General features: G+C 48.3%; 1 protein-coding gene across 1 annotated transcript in view; it reads right to left on the bottom strand.

The window, feature by feature from the left end:
- The window catches only part of SMARCC1 (SWI/SNF related, matrix associated, actin dependent regulator of chromatin subfamily c member 1), a 542893-nt gene that overhangs the window by 375639 nt on the left and 151805 nt on the right, over positions 1-15449 (bottom strand). The window contains 1 exon segment of the mRNA XM_030196622.1: positions 4199-4317. Coding sequence (XP_030052482.1) covers positions 4199-4317 — 119 coding nt within the window.

The following is a 15449-nucleotide window of genomic DNA, read 5'->3' as shown; positions in this document are numbered from 1 at the left end:
TTCCCGCTGCGTGATCTGATCAACCACCTGCTCGAATTGGGCGGGACTGAGGGGGAGGGTGATGAAGTGTGAAGGTGATCAGGTGATGATCTGAGAGGGGAAGAGCAAAGGCGCAGAAATTGGAGGGTGAGCAGGTAGAGGAGAGGACAAGGTCAAGACAATGGCCAGAATGGTGAGTAGGGGTGGTGGAGCTCAGCTGGAGGTTGAAGGAGGATGTCAGAGTGAGGAACTGAGAAGCGCAAGAGTCGGATGGGTCCTCAGCGTGTATGTTAAAGTCTCCAAGAATGAGGGACGAAGATGAGGGTTCAAGAAAAACTGAGAGCCAGGCATCGAAGTCAGTAAGGAAGGAAGGGAAGGACTTGTCAGGGGGGCGGTAAATGACTGCAACTCTGAGTGGCAGTGGGTAGAATAGACGGATGAAGTGAACTTCGAAGGATGAGAAGCAGTGAGACTGCGGTAGGAGGAGTGGTTGAAAACTACAGGAAGGCGAGTAGAAACCCGACGCCTCCTCCTCAGCCAGCTGGACAGGGAGTGTGGGAGAAAAGATAACCTCTGTGGCAAAGGGCCACAACTGATGCAGAGTCGTCAGGAGAGCCAGGTTTCAGTTGGGCGAGCAGTTGAAGGGAACGGTAGATGAAGAGATCATGGGTGAAGGAAAGTTTGTTGCAGACCGAGCGGGCATTCCACAGGGCACACGAGAAGGGGAGGGAAGAGGGGGGAGGAGGGGAATAGAGATGAGACTGGAGATATCTTGGAATCGTTTGCATGGATAGGACGAGGACAGGTGTGGGGGGACCTGGATTGGGATTGATGTCTCCCGCGGACAGCAGGAGAAGGAGCAAGAGAGTGCGGAGGAGGGTGGGGGAGGTAGGGCGACGAAGGCGACGAAGTCGGGGTGTGCTTAGGAGGAAAGGGGATGGGTTAATGGCAGGAAGGATCGGAATGTGAGTGTAAGCAACCTTTAAGTCCAGAGAGCATAGCCAATCATATTTCTGAATCATGGGAAGATATTTCTCGGACCAGACATTTGTTCAGGGCCCTCAGGTCTAGGATGGGATGCATCCCCCCTGTTTTCTTTTGCACAAGGAAGTACCTAGAATAGAATCCCAGCCCTTCCTGCCCTGGTAGAACGGGCTCGACCGAATTCGCGCTGAGAAGGGCGGACAGTTCCTCTGGCAAGTACCTGCCTGTGCTGGAAGCTGAAAGACTGAGCTCCCGGTGGACAATTTGGAGGTCTGGAGATCAAATTGAGGGAGTACCCCAACTGGACTATTTGAAGAACCCACCGGTCAGAGGTTATGAGACGCCACCTTTGGTGAAAAAATTTTAACCTCCCTCCAACCAGTAGATCGTCCGGCACAGGCAAGTTTATGGCAGCTATACTCAGCTGGAGCCAGTCAAAAGCCCGTCCCTTGCTTTTGCTGGGGAGCTGCAGGGGCTTGTCTGGGGGCACGCTGTTGACGCGAACGAGCGTGCTGGGGCTGAGCCTGGGAAGGTGGATTGTACCTACGCTTATTGTAAGCATAGGGAGCAGTCCTCCTTCCCCTGAAAAATCGTCTACCTGTAGAGGTAGAGGATGAAGGCGCCCGGTGGGAGAGTTTGTCGAGGGCAGTTTCCCACTGGTGGAGCTGCTCTACCACCTGCTCGACCTTCTCACCAAAAATATTATCCCCCCCCGGCAAGGGACATCCACAAGCTGCTGCTGGACCCTATTGTCCAGGTCAGAGGCATGCAGCCATGAGAGTCTGCGCATCACTATACCTTGGGCAGCGGCTCTGGATGCAACATCTAAAGAATCGTAAGCACCCCTGGACAGGAATTTACGACACGCCTTCAGCTGCCTGACCACCTACTGAAAAGGCCTGGCCTGCTCCGGAGGGAGCTTATCGACCAAGTCTGCCAGTTGCTTCACCGTGTTCCTCAAGTGAATGCTCGTTTAGAGTTGGTAAGATTGAATTTTGGCCACGAGCATAGAGGACTGATAGGCCTTTCTCCCAAGAGTCCAGGGTTCTAGATTCCCTGCCCGGGGGCGCCAAGGCAAAATCTCTAGAACTCCTGGCTCTCTTGAGAGCGGAATCTACAACCATAGAGTCATGAGGTAACTGTGACTTCATCAGCTCAGGTTCTGCGTGTATCTGATATTGGAACTCAGCATTCTTAGGAATGGTGGGATTACTTAGTGGTTTAATCCAGTTCCGCGTAACAGTCTCCTTGAGCACATTATGCGAAGGAACCGTGGATGACTCCTTAGGTGGCGAAGGATAGTCAAGGACCTCGAGCATCTCAGTCCTGGGCTCATCCTTAGATGCCACTGGGACGGGAATAGCCACAGACATTTCTCGGACAAATGAAGAAGAAAGACAGACTCTCCAGGAGAGAAAGCTTTCTTTCTGGTGAAGGAGTAGGATCAGAGGGAAGACCACAAGACTCATCAGAAGAGAAATATCTAGGATCCTCCTCTTCATCCCACGAGGCATCCTCATCAGTATCGGACAAGAATTCCTTGACTGCAGTCCGAAACCGGGCCCGTCTCGACGCCGAGGAGCCATGTCCTCGATGGCGATGTCGAGAAGTCGACTGCCGTGGCGGTGGTGATGAAGCTCCCTCCAGCGATGTCGACAGGGAGTCGACCTGGGTGGCAGCCGATGCCGCAGGCAGCACTGGCGTCGGAGACCTCACCACAGCCAGAGAGCAAGCTGCCACTTCCATCGACAGTATGGAGGGCGCAAGCACCCCCGGTACCGAAGCAGACTGACGCAACAACCCTTCCAGAAGACCTGGAAGAATGGCTCGGACGTGCTCGTCCAAAGTCGCTGTCGAGAAAGGCTGCGGGGTCGGTGCAGGAGTCGGGGTCAGAACCCATGGAGGTAGAGGAGGCGGTACCGGGCTATCAGGAGACCGACGCACCAACACCTCTTGAATGGAGTGTGAGTGCTCCTCCCGGCGTCGGCGCTTCACGGGTGCTGAATTATTCGACACCCCAGAGCTCCCGGTACTGTGTCTGGAAGGAGACCAATGACGATGCTTCTTAGCCTTCGCTCGATGCACGTCATCGATACTCCTTGGTACCAAAGAGGAGGACATGGAATCCACCCGCCTACTCGGAGTCGGGTCTGAAAGTGGTCGGTCCCGGTGGGCCTGCACAGCAGGAGCCTTCGAGGCAGGTGGAGACCCACTCGACGGCTCACTGCTCCCAGCATGTGCTGGTCTCCGGACAGCCATTACCTGCGCTCCCGAAGTCGATGCCATCTCCGGTGCCAATATCGACGACGACGACGACCGGTATCGATGTCGAAGAACCGGGTGAAGCTCCAAACAGACGATCCTGAAGAGCTTTTCTCGATGCCTGTGTCCGCTTTTTAAGGCGGAGACACAACTTACATGCATATGGGTGATGGTCGGGCCCAAGGCACTGAAGACACCACGCGTGTGGGTCGGTACCCGAGATCGCCCGATTGCACCGAGTACACTTCTTGAGACCGCAGGGAATCCTCGATGTGATGGACGGAAAAATAGCGGCGGCGAAGTCAAAATTCTCAATTGTGCCAAAAGTTAAGGGCACAAAAAATGAGAAAATGCGTACGAGCGGCCTAAGAGGGCTGCAACGGAAGCGAAAAGAAACTTAAAAAGGCAAAAAAAGTAGGGACTAAAGGGACTTTTTTTTTTTTTTTTTAGTTTTGAAGAGAAACAGGGCTAAAGAAAAGAAAAAAACAAGGAGAAGGCAAAAAATCTCTGAAAAAACTAAGGCTCTTTTCGGGCTGAAACAGAGAGAGACCGCAAGCATTCACTCCCTAACCGCGGAAAGAAAAGAACTGAGGCGAGACTCTCGTGCGACGGGTGGGAAGATGGCCACACACCCGCGTGCTCGAAGGCTCTAGCAAACGTTTGTTGCTATGGAAAACTTCCGTTCCTGGGGCTGCCGTGGACGCCGACCCATCAGTGAGAACAAGCAGCCTGCTTGACCTCAGAGAATAATCAATGTGTCCATCCACACTAAAAATCAGAATGTCAAAGCAAATAATTTTCCAACACACTTCTGTGGGCAAAAGGAGAGCCTATGTAGGACATTTGTGGAACTTCACCCTTATAATCACACCAGAGGTGGCTCAGATTTCTTGCACAAGTCATTAGGATCTTGAGGGAAAGTCCATGTTTCCCTTTCTTCCCCTATAGCTTCTTCCTCTGTCCTAGCTCTTACCCTTTTTTCCCAGTCTTTTTCTTGGGCTCCAATAGAGTGGCAGGTGGAGATGGAGAACGTTTTCTTTTCTTGGCACTAGCTGTTGTCTTCCTCTCTCTTCTCTCAGGACTGTGTGCAGGCTGCCAGAATATACAATACATAGCATAAACCAGTGATGACAAATCTGTGGCAGACACAAATTTCAATGGCACTTAACACATCTCCAAAATACAGTCAAAGTAATGCTAGTATTCTAGAGGTTCGGCTTGGAAACATAGCTTGCCTTTGCCCTGCAGAGTTTTTTGTTGCAGAAAAGTAACCATTTAAAAATGAGAGATACGAAAGCCTTTGGACACTCATCCCAATGACCTGCTCCCTCCCATGACAAGCCTAAATATCCAGACGCCCTTGGAGTAGAAGCCAGCTAATGGTTAGAGCAGTGGGCTAACAACCAGGAAGCCAGGACTCAAACCCTGCTGCTGCTCCTTGTGATCTTGGGCAAGTTACTTACCCTCCACTATCTCAGCTACAAAATTAGATTTTAAGGGAGCTTGGCATTTCTTAATTTTGATTTTGTCACCTACCACCTGTGACTCTTACAGTGCCCATAAACTATGCTCTCTAGGTACGTAGTTCTATTGAGCACTACTGTAAACCACACAGGAAAGGTGGCATGTATATTTAAGTATAAGGTGCCTGGAAACAGGCCATTGGAGAGGGTGAAAGAAAAAAAAAAAAAAAGAATGACTTGGGGGAAAAGGGGCAAGGGATAAAAAATGATTGGCACAAGGGAGTCATAGGCCTAGACTTCAAAATCCAGCAGCTTGGCCATGATGTTCCTCTTCCGGAAACTCATGCATAACCCCATGACTCCATTGAGTAAAACGGGTGACCCAGAATGTGGCACATATGCTTGGGGGCTGCCAGCCTCTGATATCAAGGATGGGAAAACAGCAATGATCACCAATTTCAGACGTGGAAGTAAATTAGTACATTATAAATATATAGAGAGAGATGAGCTCACTAAGGACAAAATTCAGAGAACTGTCACGGTGGGTACTTGGCAGAAATTGGATGGGGATAACATGGTCAGCCATAGCCATAAATAGCAAGCAGCTTTAAGAATGAGAAACAAAATAAGAGAAGTTATTTAAAAGAAAAGCAGGCAGGAAATCCAGGAAGTTTAAACTTAAAGCCAGTCAGTAGGAAGAAAATATTTGCAGAGGAGTCAGTAAAGGAGAAATTAGATCTCACCTGCTAATTTGCTTTCCCTTAGTCCCTCCGGACCAGGATTGGACTGATGGGTTGTGCATGCCTACCAGCAGGTGGAGACTGAGAAAATTCTAATACTAGAGAGCCAATGAGAGCCCTGGCCACGTGACCCTAGCCTCAGTATCTGACTAACAAAGCAGGAAAGAAAGAAAGACCACCCTTCTGTGCATCATGGAATCCAAGCAGCCACAAAGCACTCATTAAATGTGCTTAAACAACGGCAATGCCTTGTATTAGAGCTCCCCAGCAACTCTCACCAGAGACGTGGTATGGCCCAAATATATCAGCATCTGAGCTCACCAGCAACTCTGACCAGAGAAGTGGTATGGCCCACTTAAAGTTTTATATGCATATACCAGCATCTTTATTTTTTTTTTTATTGCTCCGTGTGTGAGAAAAAAATGAACTCACTTCCAAACCTAAGAAAAAAATTTGAAGAGTTGACAGAACATGGGAGGGGCGTGGTCCGGTCCGGAGGGACTAAAGGAAAGCAAATTAGCAGGTAAGATCTAATTTCTCCTTCCTTAGTGTCCCTCCGGACCGGACCAGGATTGCACTGATGGGAAGTACCAAAGCAGTAATCTTAAGGGAGGGACCCTATCAAACCCGCTGAGAATACCAGTTGCAAAGACCGCCTCCTGGCGACAATGAACATCTAGTCCGTACTAATAAGAAAAAGAATGAAGCGAAGCCCATGTTGTCGCCTTAGCAAAGTACGCAGCGGGCAGCAAAAATTGCTCTGTCAAGGAAAAACCGCTTATCAAGTTACGAAATGTGTTATAACATTCTCCGGAACTGCTGTCCCAGTGAGAAGACAAATAGAAATTCTCATTTCCTTAAACAATCGAGATATAGCGGGTTAGCAATGGCCAAACCCTTACGCCGACTGGCTAGAAGGACAAAAAGACGATCCGAGCGCCAAAAATGATCAATAGCTGCCAAATAGCATGTAAGAGCTCTCTTAATATCTAAAGTAATCAATTTCCTGTGATCTTCCATGCCCGAATAAGACCGCAGAACAGGAAGAAAAAACTGAGTGGGAAAGATGACAACGTGAAACTACGGTAGCCAGAAAAGAAGGAACCAGATGTAGTACGACGTAGATGTACTTGCTCCTTGAAAAAAAAATTCCCAAAAGAAAACGGAGAGCTACAGGAAAGAAACTTGCAGCCCCGAGACTCTCCTAGCTCAACTAATGGCTACTAAAAACACTGTCTTAAGAGAGAAAACCTTAATCGAAAGAAGAAGAGAACAGATCAAAAGGAGTACCCATCAGAGCTGAAATAAAAAATTCTTTAGATATGACGAAAAAAAATTTCTCTCTTGGACTGTCGGGTGAAGGAGTGCAGGAGTTGCCTAGTGGTTAGGGTGGTGGACTTTGGTCCTGGGGAACTCAGGAACAGAGTTCGATTCCCGGCACAGGCAGCTCCTTGTGACTCTGGGCAAGTCACTTAACCCTCCATTGCCCCATGTAAGCCGCATTGAGCCCGCCGTGAGTGGGAAAGCGCGGGGTACAAATGTAACAAAAAAAACAAAAAAAAACTCCCATGAAGAAAAAATGGGAGCCCTCCAAAAGGATGGGGCAAAAGGTTACCCCGTATCCGACCTCAGAAACAGGAAAGAGCTGCAACCTGCAGGTGAAGAAAAGAGAGAGAAAATCCTGAAGCTTGGAATGGAGTAAAAACCAACCTCTGAAAACCAAGCTTCAAAAATGCCCCAAGTACGAATATGAGAAAGAGATGTGGCTCGACGATGCAACTGCAGCATAGTAACAATTACTGAAGCGAAAAATCCTGTCTTAGCTACTGAAGCCCATAGAAGAGCCAAACCATAAGACAAAATCAAGCCTGGTGTGGATGAAAGATCGAATCGTGGAACAGAAAGGTCCTTGAGAACAGGAAGATGTAGAAGAAACGCCGAAAAAAACGCTGAAGATCCGCGTACCACAGACTTCAGGACCAATTTGGATCTACCAGGACTACCGGACCCCCATGTGTCTCGATCTTTTGTAAAAGACGACCCAAGAGAAGCTATGGAGGAAACACACAGAGAAGAGTGGAAGACCACTGCTGAAAGAGAGCATCTACCTCTGCCGCTGTCGAGTCCTTTTTGGCGACAGAAGAAGCGAGGAACCTGTGAGGAGAGAGTAAAAACAAAATTTTAGAACTGGAGTGTCCCATTAAGCTACTATCAGTTGAAAATGCTCAAGAGCTGAGAGTCCATTCCCCTGGATGTAGGATAAGAGAGAAAAAAATCCGCTTAAAAATTCTGACTCCCGCCAGTTGGAAGGCTGAAAAATGGCAGTAAGGTGAATGTCTGCCCCTGCCAAAAGACTCACCGTCTCTCGTCTAAAGAGAAGACTCTTCATTCCTCTTTGACAGATGACATAGGCCCCTGCAATGAAAATGTCCGACATAACTCTCACCGCCTTGCTAGCCACTAGGGAACGAAACTCCTCCAGAGGTAGACAAATTGCAATGATTTCCAAGAAATTGAAAAAGTGGAAAGTTGTCAAAAGAGACCACAGAACATGCAGTAGCTTGCCTAAACAATGGGCTTCCCAGCCGCGGAAACTGACAACGATCGCTAAAAACTGTACACTGTGTATACTCTAAAGGCATACCTGAAGTGAGATTCGTCAACCTCAAACACCAGAACTGACTACTGCGCTGCTGAGAATGCAGAAACCACCTGAGCTGAAGGAATTCCATCCGAGAGGAATATCTGGATGGAAGAGAGAGAGACCTCATTAAAAGTCTGGCCCAGGAAAGTACCTCTATAGTTGCTGCCCTGGAACCGAACCTGAATATAATGCCGAACATAAAGAACACAACCTAAAAGTAATCCCTGAATCTGAAATCGCAGCTGGAGAACTCTGCCCTGGGAAAGAATAAAAACTCATGACCCCACGCAGTGTCAAAGGTATGTAGGAGTATTTGCTGTGATCTCGCCTACCCTGTGTGCATATGAGAGCACCTTTACAGACAAAATGGACGCTGCAACCTTTCACCTATATGTCTGGCTACCAACTGTGCAGAAGGCAGCATTCCAGCTTGTAATAGATTTACTGAAGCCTGCACCACCTCCAAGGTCACTCTGTATCTGGAGAAAATGCATGTCCTTGGGAGAGAGGGAGAGAGAGTACGAGATAAGACGGACAAAGGAGGCTTCATACAGATGTTGGGAGTACATGAGGGGATTATTTCTGATTGGCTCCCTGAAAACTGATGGATCTGAGAAGCGGGAACAGAAAGGGACTAGTTCCTAAGAGTTGCTGAAGAACTAAGAAGAAGAACAGAAGCAAAGAAGAAGATAACACTTGCATTTCTGCAAGCACCTGATTTTCCTAAGAGACTTACTGATAATACCTGGCAAAGCTTCTCCCCAGGTTACAGCTGTCTACAGGATCTATACTGAGTCTGTATCATATGTGGCTGATCAAGACAAGTGCATCACCTGAGCTTGTGGGACCTCGCTGAGACCTTCGGCTGAGGCATTGGAAGGAATCTGATCTGGAAACCGGGACGGTGAGATCATAGTTTACTTCCTTCAGGCTGGGTTAGATAATTAGTCTGTGCTCGGACCCATCAGATGTGTGACGTCAGGATTTATGATCTCTAGTTGCTGTTAGCCTAGTATAAGATTTGTGTGGTAATCATTAGGATCTTGGTATTGTGTTTATCTGTCATTACAGATTTTAGCCATAGGATAATCATAGTTATTCTCTATATTTTTGGGTATCATTGTGTGTGCAATCAGGAATTGCTGATGCTATAAGCTGATAAGAGTTTTCTATATTTTTGTATATAACGCTGTATAAATAAACTAATATATTCCATTGGTCTGTCCGTTATTTTCCATGCAGCTAATGTTGGGCAGAGGCCACGCCCCCTAGACATAAGCGAGTACATAGGTAGGAAATTGGCCTCTTACAAAAACATATATATAATCCCCTACAAATTGGGGGCTCGTCCGGGATGGTAGTGCAGGACCAGCAGAATTTAAAACTTTTTCTGAGTGTTTTCAGAAAGCTGGTTTGACTTTCTGTTTCTCTCTGCACGAACTGCAGTTCCACCCTAGCTAAAACGACAGACTTTTGTTTATACAGCTGTGTTTTATTGCTGTAATTGGTTGACAGATTTATTACTCTGAGCTCCAAAAGAAAAAACGGTTTCTCTAACTCTGTAAGGAAGGAACAGGGTGTGTTTAACATGGCGACCGGCACTGTTGGCACATTGCCTGAAATTCTTCTGAGTGAACAGGAGAGGGGCGTGCTTAAGATATTACTGCCGCTCTCTCATAGTAAGGCGAAACCAGCTCCTCCTACAATAGAGTCTGTACGTGCTTTATTTGGTAGCAGGTCACCGAATAGCTCAGAAGCATATGCTACGGTTTTAAATACAATTATAAAAGAGAAACAGCATTTGTCACAATGGATGCTTTGTGAACTGGGCGTGTCTCTTTTGGCAGTCAAGGACTCTTTGATGAATGAGATAAGACAGATATCTGTACCTCTAACAGATCGCATAGCAGAGTTGCAGTTAGATTTGTCCCAGACTAGGGAAACTGTCCAGGAGCGAGACAGTGAGTTAGCTGCATTACGAGTTGATTTAGACACTGCCAGATCTGCTTTAGCAGGGACCAATGTAAGCCCCGCCCCACCTGACTCCTCTGAAGAGATTTGTACGGAGTGCCAGACACTGTACGATAAGTGTAAAACTTTGCAGTGTGACCTAACTGATTGTGAAGCACTTAATTCCACATTAAAGCAAGAAATTGCCCAGTACCTCGAGTCTTTTGATTCGTTGCAGGAGAAATTTTCTCGTTTGACTGATGCATTACACAACCAGATTAGGGAAACAGATAAGTTGCAGACATTAAATCGGGAGCTAAAACAGGTCTCAGAAGGTGTTCAGAGTGAGTTGCGCAGGGAGCTAGTGGCCACTCAAGAACAATCTGTGTCTGTGTTTCAAGATTGGCACGCAGCCAAGCTAGAGTTAGCGGAGGTAAAAGAAAAGCAGGAGACAGTCTCACTACAATTAGAATGTGCAGTGAAGGACAGAGATTCATTGTCTAAAGCATTAGATGAGTGCACTGTAAAGATTTCCACAATGCAGCAAGAGCTTACGCACATGGCGCAGGAAGAAGTACCGTATACCTTAGAATTCCCCGACAGTTTTGCTGTGGGTCACCCAAGCCCAGCTCCCGAAATGAACCGTTACGTGAGCCGGGAGGGACCCGAGTTAAACACACCCACTGGGGGCATGGCTCCGGCTCTTTCCCGCCCCTCTGTACAATTCAGCCCCATAGTGGCTGGTGACCGAAGCAGCAGACCCGAGACAGTGCCACACCCATTGGAGGCACGGGCCCAGGGACTGCCTGCTGAAATCATCAGCTCACTTGGTCAGGTGCCTAGCTCAGGGCCTCAGCCTTCGGCAGATACACCCAGTTTTAGCAACGCACCTGCCCCGAGGTTCTCTACACCTGGTAGTGATCAGCGGCATGTCAAGCCGGAACCCAAGAAAGGAATGTCTATGGAGAGGCAGGCATATGTTATAAAGATGCTACGCACCGTAATAGCGCCTTTTAAAGAGTCTGCCTTGGTATCCATAGAAACCCATCTTAAGGCAGTGCATGAACTCCTGCAAACCATGCACGTCTCTTCTGAGAATGATATCAGAGCCCTCCTCAAATGGACCTTTAGTACCGAGTGCCATGAAGTTCTAGATTTGATCATGTCCGATAACCCTGATTTACGGTCAGTGGAGCAAGCCTTAGCGAAGCGCTACGGTCTCTTTGCCAACTCTCTGGAAGCTAAGCGTGCAGCGTATACTATTAGTTGTAAGCCGGAGGAGAGTCCGCGGGAGTGGGCCCATCGCTTGAAGCGTGCATTTTACCAAGGGGGGGTCCCGCCCGATTCTAAAGATCTTGAATTTGGTGATTTCAGGGAACTTTTTATACAGGGTCTGCCTGATCCGATAAAGATTCCCTTGGCAGGAAAAAACGCAGAACCCTATTCCAGCCTTCTCAAGCAGGCTGAAGGAATTTTTGAAATCTGCCGCGCCAAGCCAATCGCAGAGACTCTGAAACCGGCGTCCAAGAGTCGCAACAGGGTGATACCACCCGCTGTTTGTGCGGTCACTTCCACGCTTTCTCTGGAAAACAAAGCGCCGAGGCCAACTACGCCGCCGGGCTCTCAGGCCCTGCCGCGGGATGCAGCGCCCCCTATTGCACAGGAGGGACAGCAACAACCTAAAAAGAAGCGGTTTAATCAGAAGAAGTGGAATGCAGAGAAGATCCGCGCTATGCAAGCTCAGCTGGACCAATTGATGGCAAGATGTTCAATCGCGGAGTCTAGCAATGTACCTAAGACACCACCATCTCATAAAAAGGTCAAATTCCAGAAGCAGAAGGACCAGTCTTCTAGACCGCCGACCCCTCCGGGGCTTAGTGTTAAATCTGTTGAGGTGGAACAGCCATCCTCTTCGGAGGAAGAACAAGCATGACTAGACGTGGCCACAAATCCTGTTACCGCAAGCGTCCCCACTGTCCACGTGGATGCGTTGTCGCCCATCAGTGAGGAGTCCCCCGTGAACCATGCTGCGTCTCAGCCCTCGAACCCGGAAGGGCCTCTTTCAAAAGACTCATCCCAGGAAGTCAGGTATTTTCTAGGTAAGCTTATATCTAAAGGTTACAGATATACCGTGGAGTTGTTAATTCAACAAGTACTTTCCTGTGAAGGTCTCCTGGATATAGCCTCAGAGGTGACTTTGGTCACCCAGGGCCTGTTTCAGAAACTAGAGGCATCTCTAGGGGGGGGTCAGGATGTGCTGCATGTCACACCGTGCGACTTGTCACTGGTGGCCTATGGCAATCAAAGTATTGGAACTGTGGGACAGGTTTGGCTATCTTTACAGCTTGGACAGATGACCGTCAGGCACCCAGCCATCATCACTACCAGTGAGGGTGAAGAATTTCTGATTGGAAATGACCTTTTGAAGAGATTTCGGCCTGTTTTGGATTATGACGAGGAAACGATCTGGTCTAAAGTCACTCGACCCCTTAAATATGTGCGAGGGAGATACTGGCGTACAGTCAGTGATGCCAACTCTGTGGAGCTACAGGACACTCCCCTGCGGACTGATCTCCGGTGTTCCGCGGATCCGCCCATGCGGGAGCCTCCTTTGACAGATGCACCAAAAGGGGGTCAGAAGCATGAAGAGCTGGTGCAACAAGCGGACCAACTAGAGATTGTTTCACAGGACTCAGCCAAGACGGATGACTTAACAGATACTGTGTCTCCCGTATCACTTGAAATCTCATCTCCTATCTCTGCTCCTGATTTTGCTCATCCTTGCAAGGTGACTGTCATCACCCAGAAAGGCGATGAATTCACCATACCAGTTCAAGTGGCTAACACCCAATTGCTTCAAGCTACTTTACTGTTCACTAGTGATCTCTCCTACATCAGTGACTCTTTGTACAGCCAAATTCGTAAGTCTGTACAACTTCCCTTCAGCAGATGTTCCTCTACTTCGGTACAGGTACCGGGACAAGGCTCCAAGCCGCTTGACGGAATATGTGGCCTTCCCTTGACTGTGGGAAAGAAGACATTCACTCACCACTTCTCTATTGTCCGGGGCTTGAGGGAACCCTTATGTTTGGGGTCAGATTGCCTTGTACGACTGGGAGTTTATGTGGACCTGGTGAATCTTGTCCTGTGGAGTAGAATGCAGAACAACCCAGTGGAACTTGAACCTACGGCTGTTTGTTTGAAGTCTGGACAGACCATTCCCCAGGTCTGTGAGGTAGTCTGTGACAAGGATGTAACCATTCCAGGAAGAGTTCGGGATTTTTCCCTCAAGCTTCGCCTCGCTCAAGGACAACGTCTGCTGGATGATGTAGTGTTCTTTAACCCACATGCCCACTTTCGAGACCTTGGATTGACAATTGGTGTTCTGCCATGTTTGGAGATCACCGGTACCACCTTATACCTGTTGGTCACCAATCCACAGTCTGCTGAAGTTGAGCTATCTGCTGGAGATTCTTTTGGCTTTCTGGTTGGCCAGTCCTTCCATGATGTCGAGGTAAGTTTGCCTATCCTTGGCAGGCTGCCTTCTTCTTGGGACACCTGCCAGGGGGGGGAGACTGACAGTTGGTTTACCTCTCCCAGGGGCCTCATATCTCTCGAGTTTGTTTGGCCCTATGATGCGACGTGTGCTCAGGTACAGGTGGAAGATGACTTCTTGTTTCTGTCCAGGGAAATGTCTGTACCTCAGAAGCCTCGACGGGTGAATTCTGTGGAAACCTCAACCTTGCAGGAGGACATTGAAGAACAGGTGGAAATTTCATCCAACCAACCTTTCTCAGAGTTTGATGCTATGGTGAAAGAGCAAGTGGAACAGGCTGATGCTTGTACTACTCACACAGAGAAGAGGAAGTTGACTCAGTTGTTGTACAATTACAAGGACCTTTTTGCTGTAGATTCGTATGACTGTGGACTTACGAACCTACATGTCACCAGAGTGCCTACGGAACCTGGTAGCAAGCCTGTCTTTGTGCGTCAGTATAAGATTCCATTGGCTTCCTATGAGTCTGTACAAGAGATTCTCAACACTTTGGAGACCAGGGGTATCATCAGACAATGCAACAGCACGTACAACTCCCCTCTGTGGCCCATCTTGAAAAAGAATAACAGCTGGAGAATCGCTCTGGATTACCGTCAGTTGAACAAGCGAGTACCCTTGTCCAGGTGGCCTATGGCTCCACTGGATCAGAACCTTGCCACCATCAGGGGGGCTAAGTATTTCACCAGCCTGGATTTGGCATCAGGGTTTTGGACAGTACCAGTCCATCCCCACGATCAGTATAAACTGGCTTTTACGTTTGGGAAGAAGCAGTATACGTGGAACAGGACACCCTTTGGGTTTCTCAATTCACCTGCTGAATTCAACATTTTCCTACACAAAGCCCTACCAGATGCTGAAGCTCGAGGAACAGTGGTCTATGTGGATGACATTCTGATCAAGAGTCCTACCTTTCAGGAACACCTGGAGGAGATTGAGCATGTCTTCACGCAGTTGGCAGATGCTGGAGCTAAACTGACTCTTGCCAAAGGACAATGGTGCAGGAAATCACTGAATTACTTAGGGTATGAAATTTCTGCTGAGGGTCTGCGACCCCAGAAGAAGCGAGTGCAGTCTTTACAACAGTTGAAACAGCCCACCAATATCACTGAACTTCGTTCCTTTCTAGGAATTTGCAACTACTCCAGACAGTTCATAGATGAGTATGCGGAGATCACCCGACCATTGGTCAAGTTGTTGAAGAAAGATACACCTTGGGTCTGGGGGCCAGAACAGAAATCTGCTATGCAGGAGCTGAAAGATAAGCTTAGCTGCTTCCCATGCCTCGCATACCCCGAGGGAGGTCGTGAGTTCTACGTGGACTTGGGATATTCCCAACACTCTATGAGTGCTGTCCTATATCAGAAGTATGACACGGATAAGAGGGTAGTGGCGTATGCCAGTAAAGGACTAACGGATGTGGAGAGGAAGTATTCCGACTGTGAGAAAGCACTCCTGTCTACCGTTTGGGCTTTGCAACACTTCAGAAGTTACATCCAAGGTGAGAAGCTAATCGTGGAGACTTGCCACCAGCCCATCAGTTTCTTGGGTAGTGACCGAATTAAGACCGGTCGAGTGTCAAACAGCAAAATAGTCTCCTGGACATTGGCTCTTCAAGGCTGGCCTCTGGAGGTAAGGTATGCTCAGAAACATCGTAACGCAGTAGCCCAAGGTATGGCTGACCTACATGATTGTGCCGAACAGAATTCCATTGCAGGTATTCCCGAAGCAGATGTTCCCCCGCTAGAGAAAGAACCTCATCGACACCATCTGTATGATGAACAGACTTGTGCTACCATGCCTAAGGTCTATGTAGATGGTTGTGCTTACCGTCGTGATACAGTCAAGGAATTGGTTGCAGGAGTAGGAGTGGT

This window comes from Microcaecilia unicolor, chromosome 1, assembly GCF_901765095.1.
Source record: "Microcaecilia unicolor chromosome 1, aMicUni1.1, whole genome shotgun sequence".
NCBI classification, from domain to species: domain Eukaryota; kingdom Metazoa; phylum Chordata; class Amphibia; order Gymnophiona; family Siphonopidae; genus Microcaecilia; species Microcaecilia unicolor.
Note: the sequence above shows the minus strand (reverse complement) of the source record. Positions and strands in the feature narration are given on the sequence as shown.